This window comes from Homalodisca vitripennis, chromosome 3 (genome assembly GCF_021130785.1).
Source record: "Homalodisca vitripennis isolate AUS2020 chromosome 3, UT_GWSS_2.1, whole genome shotgun sequence".
Lineage (NCBI taxonomy): Eukaryota > Metazoa > Arthropoda > Insecta > Hemiptera > Cicadellidae > Homalodisca > Homalodisca vitripennis.
Genome location: NC_060209.1, coordinates 171,732,509 through 171,746,937, shown reverse-complemented (window position 1 = coordinate 171,746,937; position 14,429 = coordinate 171,732,509). Strand labels below are relative to the sequence as shown.

The window sequence follows — 14,429 nt, the reverse complement described above, 5'->3', positions numbered from 1 at the left end:
TGTCAATCACATAATAGAAATTATCAATTAATAAAAATATAAGAATTAAGCCAAATTGTAACAGTTTGTAATTAAAAGCATGCAACAGTGATTGCTATGTCTATCAGACTAAAACTCGCTGTGTGTAAAAAAACATGGAATTATTCATGTACGTCATTGTGTAGGCAGACATGGCACGGTGCCGGCTAGTTACAATAGCAATAACTGGCTGCTATCCTGTATGGTGACAAAACCATGTGGATCCGATTTTCATCCAGTGTAAAAGATCCAATACAGTTCTTCGTGCCACCATGAAGAATGTGTATAATCAGTTTTTATCCGTCCGCCTAAATCTGGCATGTGTGAAGGTGGCATTAAGGTAATTGTAATGATGACCTCACGGCAATAAACATTTATTTATTTGAATAATAAATTGCTGTGTTACACAATGGTTTGGTTAAAACTGACGAATAAGAGATACACTGAAGTGTTTACATATGATCTAATAATGATATGTATTACATATGAATGAAAGCACTTTGAGTAGTTACCTCGATAAGGAAATATTTACAGAGTATATTTATCACACTTTGGTTATGAGAGGGCGCCGACTTGGAGTATTGGCACCAGCAGTTGGCAAGCGTTATTGATATACGTACTACTGCTTGTGGCCTGTAAAAAACACTTCATGTAATAAACTGTCTTATGTACAAAGTTTTTAGATGTATAATTAAAACTATTATAAAGTATTTCTTATACTTTACACCATATTATGTTCAGAAATCACAATAATGGTTAAATACATGGATAGCCTATTAATTTAATCCTTGTTTTCTTACCCAAAGATGTAGATTTGTAATCTACTTAGAGATTAGTAAGTATGTATTACTTGTATGGCACATGGGATTGGAAGATCTTGGATTAGCAACTAATGCTAAAGTTTAGTAAACTAAATGAGATTTCATCTCATGTACATCTTGACATATTCGTGACAATGTGTGGGTCACGCTCTCTATTAGAAATGTGCGTCGTGCCTCATCAGTGGGTTTAAAAAACAAAGGCTTTCTTTCTCAATGTTATATGGCTGCATTTTAGACATCAAAAATAATATGTTCACGAACACTACTATTCACTCCAGAACATATTTATTGAAAATTGAACTGTCATTTTAAAAAGTATGATAATTTTGGCCTTCACGAACGTGTATGTATAGAGTGGAAGGATATACGAAATGAATCCTCAACAAATAAATTTTACCTAGATAAAAAATAAGTTTGAGCTCATGGTCTTTTAGTCGCCAATATCTATTGGTATTGAACAACCTTGGTAATATTACAAAATTGACAATATACAACATTTATGTAGGTATATACTGCTATCTCTTTCCAAATTATAACTGGTTACTGACGCCCAGACAAGCAAGACTTTTTGAGAGTATAGGACTAATAATCTTTTTTTAAATCAACACTTGGATCTAAGAATATACTTTCTGAAAACATAAGTTCTGTAGGTGACAACAATAATGTACTGTTATTATTTTATTTTTATAAATGCCGTTATTTTGAAATGAAGAGTGATATAACATATATTAAAATTATTGTTGTCTTTTACTAGATTAATAAATACCCAGTATCCTGTTATACGCTTGAGATACATTGTTTAATAAAAAACTACACTAAATTAAATGAGATAGGACATATGTTGAAGTTGTATTTCTTGGAATCATGATATAATTACAGTAATATTTGTAATTATTTACTAAATTTACTACATTATGTATAATTTTATGTTAATTTAATATATTCTTGCATTTCAACATCCAAACCTGTCCACCAAATTACAAATTATTGTTGTCCTCTACATAATTAATTATGTTTTATTAGTCTAGTCACTTAAGGTTCTCTATATTGCCTTGAAATAATTTTTTTTTTATTTCAAATTCCATATGTGCTGTATAAATCTTAATAGTAGACAAACCCTTTTTATCGTTTCACAACGTCAAATTATATTATGTAAACAATAAATTGTAATCTGAAATACCATTTTATCATCTGAGTATTTATATTTAATGTAATAAATTGTAAATTTTTTATACATGTTGGATTTTTTACAGGGATGAATTTATTTTTCAGGTTCCTACTTTAGATAATTGTTACCAAAATCACAAACTGTGGTTACTCATAGTTACTACAATATAAAATAATAATGATAATATGGAATTCAGGTATTATGTGTGTATTTTTTATAGACTTAATGAGTCCTGGCACAAAAACCATAATAGGTGCCAATTCGGAAAATATCTGATTGCCGTTTATAGGGCTAAGAGATAGTTTCATAGTTCAAACCCCATTTAACCAGTAGAACACAGAATGTTAATTATACTAACATCCCAAATCAACATGTCTTGTATCAATCAAAATTAATAACTATTGAGTAGAGTATTCCATACATCTCAAGTTTGTGAACAATGCTATTTTTATGATATATGAAGAAACCTTTAACTAATTGTTACACATAACATCTGTGCATGCTTAAATACACATGGGCCATATAAATGGTAAAACAAAATAGAATTTAGCGAGTATTACAATGTTAACATATATGGGAAAATACATTACCTCTAAGAAAATATTTGTTATCATTGAGCTGTTTGCAATGGGATCTTTTTTTGTCAACAGCTGGGTAAATTCATTTGTTATCACAGATGATCTTGCACATAAGAGATTTGTCAGTCTGAAACATACATATAATAATATTATTATAACGATAAATTGTATCTAAAACCTAATTAATGCAAATTCTTTGATTGTAAAAGTTGTTTTAATTCATGTGAATTACCAGTAACACTCATATAAAACAAACCTCTATAAAAGGCATGTTGTGGTTAAAATCTGCAATAAAACATTGTTATCGCCCCAAGGAAAATACAAAATTGCTACAATGTTAATTGATGTAAGCAATCTATATTGTATTAATCTATTCACGGCTTTGATGTAATATTACGTTAATAGTGATTGCGTAAAAGTGTGCTACTGGCGTAATATTACGCATCGTCATATTGTTCCTATTTTATTTTGTTGTCTGCCGTAATATTATGCAAGAAGCATTTCTATGACAACCGCGCGCCATGCAAGTAGTTCTGGTGGCATCTACTAGATGTCAGTACTTCCTTGGCCCTCTGTCATGAGTGTTTGCATTTTAGTGAGTTCGCTGCAGCTGCACAGTGCCAGCAGATAGTGAGTGAGTGTTGCTGTGGCATGTATTCCCCCTCCCCTTTACATTCTAATGTTTATTGTACCATGGAAATATTCTACGCGCAAACAGGCAATTGGCTACGTTTGCGTGATTTTGGTATGGACACAGATGATAGTAGAGAATATATAAAAAAATTACAAACAATTCTGTTAAAAGATACTAAAAATAACTTTTTTGCATAACAAAGTATATAACTAAACTCTACCGACATGTTTCTGTAAAATATAGCAGAATAATGCAACAAAACGACAAAATTCTAAGCACACAAATTAAATTGTTAAGGGGTTAAAAGCTCAAACATTTATAATATGAAAGCTGAATAGAATTTAAAGTATAGAACCAGATGTTTCATGTGACAATTCCTATTAACTATTGCTGATCAAAACTATTCTCAAGTAACAAACAATTTGTTATTCACTTCCTATTTACTCTTTTTAATTAAGTTTTGCTAAACTTTTTTTCAAAACAAAAAAAGGAAACTCTCAAGTTGTTTCTGAGCTTAAAATTGTTGCAAATAACATTTTATGTAGCCTTTAAAAGTACATTTTAATCTCATTAATTTGAACATTTTTTGGAAAAATTATTGAAGATATAGATAGATATTTTTACCTGTTACGATTGTTGAGTTAAAATAAATTTATTTGTTGTTAATGTTCTGAACCGTTATTTAGTTTGTAGCTTTTTTTTATTACCGATTGTTGTTTATCGAGTAACAAAGCTAGCCCCTTTACAGCCATTTAATAAAAAAAACTTGCTCTAATACTACATTAATATTTTCACATTAGAAATCACATGAAGAAGAGCAACAATAACTTACTGCACATAACTTTCAGCCTCTTCAGGAGTGTTGTGTAGAGATTTGGCGAGCAATAACTCTGCACTTTTATGGAAACATTCCATCGCCGCAGCTGTAAACTCTGCCACAGAGGAGATGGCAGTTTGGTTCACTACTGTAGGAGATTCCGTCTTCATACTGTCCAGTCTGTTGACTATTTCTCTGTTTATCTGTGTTCACACAATCATTTTCAGGATTCTAAATTTCACTGTCATTTGAATCACTTCTGAGTTTTGAAAGCAAGCATTGCAAGAAAATTGCAGAGTAGAGTTAAAGTATAAAAGGTCAAAAAGAATTAGGTTAAAATATTTTGAATGTAAAACCTGTGAAGGATTTAAAGAAGAGAATTCAAAATATGTTTGGTACTGAAAGGAGGGTCTGAATACTGATTAAAGAAGGCTGGCAATTAATGTGAAGAAATAGAGGAGAATATTCAAGTCATATACAGTTGATGGAAAAGGACAATCAAAAAAATCTAACAACAAAATAAAAATACTCTAAGTTAATTTCAAACTCCATCAATATAATATAACAATCCATTCATACTTCAACAGATGAACATTTTACTTGGAAATGTTATCTGCAATTTGTACAGTATCAAACTGGAATGGTAAAAACTAGACAGGAAATTCCTAGTCTACTGATGTGTACTATTCTTTTGTGAAAAAAACTACTTTCACTATCAGTCACATTTATCTCACTAAACGAAAGGACTTGCATAGTTATAAAGAAATCTATTTTTTTCCAAAATTACTTTACTGAATACAAAACTGTGTTTAGACAGTGAAAGAGAACTGTAAGTAGAAATGTTCAAGTCCTGCTGGGTCATGCAATAAGGTACTCAAGCTGTGTATAAATTAAAATTAACAGAAAATGTACAATTCAATAAATTGAGGAACTAAGAATAATTGTTCTGCACTTGAAATGTGATATATAAAACTTACATTAATTATTTTAGCTGCTGATATTTTAACCTTGAGACCATCCACATATCTTGTTATATGTTCTGCAAATTGTTCTTGAGTTAACTCTGGAATGTCTTCCTCTTCTTCTGACAGCTCACAGAGGTCCTTCACTTGGGCCATGGTCTCCTGAAAGTCTGTCAGCTGGTCTCCTGACAGAGACTGCATCTGAGACTGCAGCTTCAGCTCACACTGAGTAGACAACATCTTTAGGGCTTCCAGATGCACCATTCCTTCAACACATTACGGTGTAGAATATAGAATAGAAAATATTTATTGTGCTGAAAATATACATTATACTGTAGTGCAACAGTCAATATTAATAACACTTTTTGACAGAACTTATCTGGCTTTTCATACAATTGCATGCAGGCAAACATTCGTGTGATCAACTCCCAGATTGCCGAATATCAATGCCAAGTGTGCTCCAACTGGGTAAAAAGCACAGGTATGGAAATATTAATATTTAGTAAGTCATTATTAACACATTAGAGGTACAAAGCCTAAATCAATTTCGACAAACAAAAATTCCAGAAGCCAAAGTAGCACAAACACTTACAATGTGAACTTTCCAGGTTAACCCCTTATCTAGGCGAAATTAAGCAGAATTGGTTTCCTCCAGAACAATGTACAAGACAAAGTCACACACTTGGGCTGTAGTCTCCTGAAATTATATAAACTGATTTTCTGACAGACTTTCAAAGACAATCCAAACCCGCACATCTCACTGTTGCAGTAACTATGTGCAATGTCCTGTTAATGGTAGTTTCTAGGTCTGGCAGTATATGTGCTGTGAACAGTGTTCCAGCAAGACACCTGTGATCTATCTTCTTTTCTGTGGATACTGTCTGTTACTGCAACAACTGATCACATGGAATTGCCATTTTCAGAACTATCAGAGGCAGTATTCCTATAATTAATTCATAACCTTTTAGAAGACAACTCGATATTCGTCCAAGGGTCTCGTGAAAAGTCTGTCATCAGATTTCCTGACAGTGACTGCATCAAAAACTCCAAGTTCAGCTTAAATTAGTGAACATATACAGGGCTTCTAGGTGCACCAACCCTTTAACTGACACCATCACTTAGAACAAGACACAACTGAAAATCTGGACCAGGATCTTCTGAACCCTGCCTGACCTTTACCTTTGTACCTCTTCCTGAGTAAGAGGTTGATAAGATTGGAAATAGGGGCCACATCTTGTTAACATTGAGAAATTACAGCTATAATCATAATCTTGTCACCTTGGAAGAAGAGGAGGCTGGCTCTGTATAGTGTCTTCCAGTGAAAGCGGATAGAAGACAGTACTCCCTCATGTTCAGGTGTGCCACACCCTTTAACATTAACAAAGCTCCATACAGTCCACAGTAAACTAGACATATTGGTCAACCCTCTAACCCCAATATCTCATTGTTTGAGATTACTGATGTGCTGTTCCTGGACATCCATAAGGTTGCCCAGATCTACGTGACACATCCATTTTTTGTATGTATCTAGTTGTGGTTTAAATACATTGCAGTTCACTAGCACAAAAGTGTAAATAAGAGTCTATTTCTGGAAGGCAACAGTTAAGAATGGGAAATAGATAATATGATGAATGTGCTGAGATGAATTTATAACTTTTGTTGGATACAATTCTACAACACCAGGAAGTTGACTTTCCCTGTGTGATACCAAAATGCTAAAATTAGTTAGCACCCCAGAAGAAACTGGCTAAGGCCAAAACCGATGTGTCATTTAAATCTGGACAACCCTATAAATGTCCTCAGGACTGCAAATGTTGAGATATTGGGATAGAAGGATGGATCGAAAGGTCTAGTCTAGTGCGAGGATGACTGTTGGTGTGGATGAAGCTCCCTTAGTGTTAAATGCTGTTGCTGTTAACCTGTACATGATGGTTCTGTCCTCTGCCTACTTTGACTAAAGAGGGTGGAACAGAACTGGTTTCCTCTTCTTCCTAAATGTCATGTCTTAGATAGTTTCTGTTATCTCTTCTAATTGGATCTCAACAACAGAAGGTGGAATCTATCCCTAACCTTTCAATCCTGTCATTCCGGAACCAAGTGCAAAGGTCCTTTTATGACTAAATGCAATAAGAGTTATCTCAGCTTCTTGTCGTAAATGAACAAAAACCATTAGTTGGATCAATTTAAATGTTAGGACATAAAAAACACCAATGAAAAATATACTATTCCCTAATTACAATAGAATAAACATTTGAGTAAAATAAAGTGAAGGTTCACAATCAATAATACAGTATCAAAATCAATTCTACTAAGCAATTGTTACTTTGGTGTAATCTAATAATCAAAGTTTATTTTAACTAAATTTATTTTCTTACCATGAAAATCATCAAAGATGCTTTCAAAATGGACTTTTCTGGCAGTTTCTTTTTCCTCCTTTTCTTTGTCACTATGTTCTGCTTTCTCTTTGGCTTCATGTAAAATCTGTAAAACGATTATGAGATGATAAAGGAATTCATTATGATGCCCTTATTTTAGACCACAATCTTCTAGGCTTTACACAGCAAAACAATAGAGAATAGGGATACTTGACTACATCTTGCTGTCCAATAATGTTTGCTATTATAGTCCTATTGATTGTTGTGTGAGCTTCCAAATCTGGTGTAGCAATAAGAGGAGGATTTGAACTGATTGGCACAGTTACTTTACAAGAAGAGTTATGTCCAGATAAAGAGTTCCTATTTGGAGGACATATTATCTAAGTAATATTTAAATAATGAGGCCAAATCAATAACAGATGCCTAATCAATCAGTAATGGTAATAAAGTCGTTATGTAGAATTAAAAGATCACGAATAATTTATTTAGAAAACAACAGAAATTAAACTTAGAACAGACATTGTTTTGTTTCTTAAAAGTCTCTATAGTTAAATAATTAATTAAAGATGTACATAAAAGTGATCCAAGCTGCAAAAGCATATGATGTCTCAAAAAATCCTCTCTTCAAAAAATGTTTCCAAAACAGTATGGGTTCTATCAACAATAGAACTCAAATGTCAAAAGAAATCAAACTCAAAGTTGGCGATAGCCTGGTACAAGGCGAGGTTCTCCCCCCCCCACCCTCTGTCTGAACCAAAAGTTGTCCCCACGTAAAGACAGAGTGGTGTTGGCTCCTGTCCTTAAGGAAGAGCTCGACCGAATAATCCAGCAGCTCACACCCAAAAAATCAAATTATCTACATTTGATGTCTATAGGGCTCATAATGAAATAATGCTCCAAGCATGTTATGAGCCCTTTAATGGAATTTGTACATTTATCCTTTAAAACATAAGTTTTCCCCACCCTCCTGAAAATCCCAAAAGTCTTTCTAATTTTTAAAAAAGACGATCCAATGTCAATTAACAATTATCGGCCTGTTTCAATTTTGCCTGTTTTGAGCAAAATTTTTCAAAAACTGTTCTTAATAAGAATGCTTCAGTTTTTAAATAAACACAACCAGCTTTCAAAGGACCAGTTTGGTTTTAGAAAGGGCAAGTCGATGATAGAAGCAGTCGTGAGTCTAGTCGACATGGTTGTGGAGGAGACAGAAGGTTGAAATTCCATAACTGGTGTGTTTTTCTATCTAACTAAAGCATTCAAATGCATAGACCACACCAAACTGCTTGACTAATTGGAATCCCATGGCATTAGAGGCGTGCCCCTATAACAGCTTAGTTAATTTCTAGGCCATCGATCACAAGTTGTTTAGATTGCAAACCAAGTTTCAAACCCAATCAAAATAAGCTATGGGGTACCTCAATGCTCCATTCTCAGTCCAATCGTTCTCTTAGTCTATGTCAACATAGGATCATCACTTTTGCATGGAAAATTCATGCAGTATGTTGATGCCACAACTGTTTGCCTCAGTGGAAAGTGGGACAACAGGCTTTTGTTAACCTCAACAACTGTGTCCAGTACTTTCAAAGCCTCAATCTGACAACAAATTCTTAAAAATTTACCTGGGAAAGTAAAGGTTTTTCCTGGTTAGGAAAGAGCATAGCTCGCTTCTTCATCAATCCTGGATCTCCTTCTTGAAGAACTTCCATTGTCTTCTTTCCCAAAGATTCAAGAGTATCCAGTCCACGATTGATGACGGTACTGCTGACAAAACTAACTCCTGACACAATTGAACCTAAGCCACCGTAACTCGGTAGAGTGTTATCTTCTTTACTGACTGATGGTTCATCTAAAAATGAAATTGTAAATTTTAGAGATAATTAATTTTTATAATACATTTTATTATTTATTGAAAACACTTTTAACAACAAATTCAGTCATTAAAATAATAATTTCAATCTTTTTTTTTCACCTGTTCGCTCAGAAGTTCCAACACTGGCAGCGGCTAGTGTCTCGGCGTCAGGTGCACCCACAGTGGTCTCCAGAACTGTGGAGAGTCCAGCGGACACCTGACTGGAGAATGTGGAGACACTGCCAGTAGCTGTTGAAATCAGTGAACTTACTCCCCAGCCTCCCCATCCACCCCACCCTTGTGTGTCCTACAATACAAACATACAGCATGCCTCATTATCTGTAGGGAGAAAAATGACAAAGTAGCCACTCCTTATTTATCATTTGATGAGCAAGATTCTCTTTTCATTAATAAATAAATATATGTTTACTGAAATTTAGTTGCCCTTAAATTACTTTGTAGATAATTAAATGTCTACCTCTTTCCAGAACACCAAGATGAACTATAAGTAAAAATTGAAATCCTGTTCAAATATTTCTCTGCACAAAACTTGAAATTAACAATTTTACAACTTTGGAACTACTGTACATAAACATTGGTCACTGATATTAAACAAATATGTTCTCAACAACAGAAATCAAAAAGTGTTGGTAAGTTAAAAAATACAGAATATAAATTTACAAAGAATTTTTGCACTCTGTGATATGCAAATTCTGCAGCTTTATGGTTCTGTTCACTAAATTTAGTTATTTGGGGTTATGAACAAAGTAGTAATTTAGCCATAATAGGTTCAGTTCAAACATAATAAGATTTTATTGGGTGAAGTTATAAAAAAATCCATTTCCCTTGAAGTGACCAAAAATTCAGCTTATTAAATTTGATCCACAGTATAATGTATTATATGTTAATGAGATGATTTCTACAAGTTTATGGAGATTGAACAAATTTGTGCTATATAGGAACTCAAAACTGAGATTCTGACTATGTAAGGTTCTAGTATAATGATTTTATGAGATGTATAATCTATTTTATACCTTACCTCTTGTTCATTAGATGATTGTTTGATTTTTTCAAGTGTGTCAATTTGCTCAAGATTATTTTCAATAGTCATATCAGACGATTTTGCTAGTGTAGAAGGAATACTAAACCCATCTTCTTCTATCTCCCAGCCATCACCTGAGTTTTGTTCACTTTCACTACTTTTTATAGATAGTTTTTCTCCATGTTCTGCAGATTGTTTTTGTAAACTTATTTCTGTTGGTTTAATATGCTGACTTTCATTTTCTATTTTTATTCCCAGAGAATTTATACATTCCCTTTTTTCTTTCATATCTTCTGGTTCAGGTTTTTTCGATATACTTGGTACACGTGAAATATCAAGTTTTGCATTTCCAGTTAATCTAGTCCCAAGTTTCTTAGAAGGAGGCTTGATTTTAATATTATCAACCTTATTTGTATTTGAGTTATTTTCCAAAACTGCACTATTCAGAACATTATCTGAATCATTTTTATTATGCTTTACAGTATGTTGGGTTTCTTTTAATTGTAAAGAACTGAATTCTTCAATTGGTACATTTTTAACTATCTCCTTCGGGGAATGTTCAACAAGTATTCCTTCTGATTTAGCATTACTTAGATTTCCGGTCTGGCTTTTCAAACATTTTGAGGAGTTATCTTGATCAAAGTCTTCATCAGCACTCTCAAAATCTTCTCCACTATCAGACGAATTCATTTCCTGAACAAACAAATTATGAACTTAAAAAACTTATTTGTCTAGTTCTAAATTTTATAAAATACTATAAGTTTGGTATTCAATAACCGGAAGCGTTCTGTTGCTTTATTACTACCATACAGTGCAGTGAAAGGGTTTTTATGACAACACATCACTAGCTACAGTATATATGAGATCTGAAAGGTTTCCGACCTCAACGTGAAGATGGCAGCACTTGTAAATAAAAGCTACTGAATTTTGTTCTTTATCTGTTGACAGTGTTGACAGTTACTCACCAAAGTTTCAGCCATTTTGGACATGCAGTTTGTATGTAACAGTTGTTTGAGTGAGTTGATGTGAGTTTATTTGTGGAAATGGACAAAATTAACTATCAAGCTCTCATAATTTTTTTTTAGTGATAATACGCCTTGGCAAATCAAAGATGAATTAGATCCTCTGAATGGGACTCTGCACCATGATTTACCACAGTAAAATTTTGGGCTACTGAATTTTAACGTGACCTAAGAACTTGGGAGACAAACGTTCAGGACGTCCAAAAACTGCAACTACCAATGAAAACATCGCCAAAGTTTACAAAATGGTGCTAGACAACTGTAGAATAATGAGAGAGATAGCAGGGGTTATGGACACGTCAAAAGAGCGTGTTTGTCACATATTAAACCAACATTAAGGGATGAGAAAGTTGTCCACGTGTTGGATGTCGCATTTGTTCACCTTAGACCAAAAATGTGTTTGAATAAATATTTCCAACGTTATTTTGGTGCAGGTTACGTGAAATAAATCCGAGTTTGAGTGCTGATTAATTCTTGTAGATGAAACTTGGATACACCAAACCCCATTACACATCCGAAACAAGTGACAGTGACAGTTTCAACTACTACCAAAAAGTGTATGATCTCAGAGGTTGATTTTTGGGTACTAGCTCAACATATTGACTAGAATGTTTTTTAATGGTGCTAAATAGTACCCTAATCACCTCTTATTTTTATTTAGATTAAAACTTTTAGAACACTTTTTATTAATATATCTCATATTACAACTGCTGTTACATAGTTATGATGGGAAGTTTTGGTCCAATGTGAATGTTGAGTTAAGCTCCGGTTTACCTTCCTTTTAGTTCTGCGTCTGGAATTTGACGCTTCACAGACTTGACTCCTGGAATTTGGAGCGGTGTTCGTTTGAAAAGATCCAAGAAAAGTTGACAGGCAACAAAGAAGCTCAAATGAATTCTTTTGAACATTGTTTTGACATCAGGGACACTTTGAATACAAAATTTGGTGTAATCTAGGTGAAGAGGTATTCTCATTGTCTCATCAGGTGCATAAATTTCATTTCATCTCTTCAGATGAACACAACTCAAGATTTCAGGAATCAACTTTGTGACAGCTTCACATTCCAGACACTGGACTAAGAGGAAGGTGAACTGGAGGTAAACTCAATATTCATACAACTTTTAAATTATAAACAATACTTAAATTATCGAGGGTATTTTTTAACAATTACTGCAACAAGTTCAATTTCTTTCAGATTTTAATACGAGATGAGGTAGCTAGTATTTCAAAAGTAAGAAACGAGAAACAGGTCAGAAGACCATCATTGACAAGCAATAAGAATGTTCACTCTTATGCCACCGGTATGCAGGAAACATTCATATCAATCCTGTGTGATGGTGAGTCTAACACATGTTATGGATGGATATTCTTACATTCTTGTAAATTTATCCTAACCGTATTTAAAACTTTTAATACAAGCGAGCTTTTTATAGCCCACTAAGTATGTCGTACACGAAGACAATTCAGGCTATATATAGTCCTAGGGCTGTGTAAGACATCTACATCTTTTTCACACCACGTAGAACAGCTCTTGCATCACTCCAGCTGTATCGTCAGACAGGTGATTGTGTTATGTATTTGTTTTTTATCTTTATTCTCCAAACAATCAACCTCAAATTTTGTACTTTTATGGAAAATAAAGTAAGACACTGAAAAATGTTGTTTCCTACCAAAAAATTATTTTTTGTTCTTGTACTAGCCTAATAGTAAACAAAAAATGTAAAAATCATTAATTTTTAATTTTATACTTAATTAAATTATTAATAAATACTGTTATATTGTAGACAATTTTACTCTGAATAACAGGATAAAAAATTATATGTATATCTTTTTTAATACTATACTTATAATGTTGTTATAAATTGTTTGCATTTTCCTTATATTCACCTTCGTCTTCATCATTACACTTTTCAAAAACATATTGACATTTCAAAAGCATGTATCAGAAAAAATTCCAAAAGGGTTTGCCGTCCCTAATTAATCTATGCAATGCCTGCTGAGATTGGAGCGCTAATATAGTATGAGCTTGAATTTAAGTACTATCCCAAGGAATGTTTTTTGTGCCAGCAATTCGGGTGCCACTAATGATGCTCGTGCTGGTAGCCAGGAGCATTTGTATTCAATACTTTCTTGTGTCAAATCATTTAAAGTGATCTGAACACGAGAAAGTTCTGATCACAAATTCCCTTGCAACAATGTCACCCCTTTCTGCTAGCAGAAAAAAAAATCCCTTGAGATAGTATTGAAAAATCAAGATCAGACCTTTAAAGTGTCTCGACCCCTCCCCTTGTTGAATGAGATAAGAATAAACATTACACATGGACAATGAAAAAACTACTTTTAGCTTGGAAATATTAACTATGGCTTTGTGACACTAATTTTAATGTTCCTTGCTTTTTAAGGACTACCTGATCATACTAAAATATAAAACAAATTGTAGTTGAACCACCCAGTAGCTAAGAATTATTAACTCTCTCAGGTAGGCTGGTTGGCCCCTGAGTAAGGCAGTTGACCCTCAATTATATCAATCAGGTAGTTAGGTTAGATGTGATTTTATTAGATTACATATTATTGTTTGTTAGCTCCCACCCAGAACTTGATTCTCTCTGTCGCATATTTTATTGATATTTACCAGGTGTTACGTTTATTTAGGTTAATATTAATACTCCTATAGCCTACACTTTAATACTTTACTCAGTAAAATTGGTTGGCATGAATTACAGCTTACACAGTCAGGAACATTTTATTTAAAGGTGGTTTTGCATAGGTTTAAATCCCTCAACCCTAATTTTATAATTTGCTAGAGCTCTGCTAAGTTACCTAGTGTTAGCATACATATGTTTTGAGAGGTTATGTTGGCATACAGAAATATAATTAAACATTAATTCCTACTTAAGTAATAATTTCTATGCTATCAACACTAATCGTTGTACATAAATCAACTATTAATAATTATTTTAACAATTAATCCAACAAAATTACCATATCACCAAAAGCAAATTACTTATCAACAATAAATATTGGCAGACACGTTGCGTCAGTATTTTTCTTGCTTTTTTTCTGTGATAAATCCCCAAAGATGGGTGCAAAGAGGTCCAATCCTCCAACGGTTCTTTCTGAAAACAATTTTTTTAACCTTAGCA

The 14,429-nt window shown here is 33.4% G+C and overlaps 1 protein-coding gene across 1 annotated transcript; it reads right to left on the bottom strand.

Moving 5' to 3' along the window:
- Window positions 1-381: 381 nt before the first annotated feature.
- On the bottom strand, window positions 382-14,429 carry LOC124357777 (protein FAM114A2). Its single transcript, XM_046809822.1, has 9 exons — window positions 14,269-14,429; window positions 10,262-10,957; window positions 9,343-9,529; window positions 8,993-9,219; window positions 7,374-7,479; window positions 5,014-5,264; window positions 4,052-4,239; window positions 2,598-2,712; window positions 382-651 (listed from the first exon to the last, which is right to left on the bottom strand). The coding sequence occupies exons 1-9, from the start codon at window positions 14,269-14,271 to the stop codon at window positions 574-576; spliced, it is 1,851 nt and encodes a 616-aa protein (XP_046665778.1). The 5' UTR covers window positions 14,272-14,429; the 3' UTR covers window positions 382-573.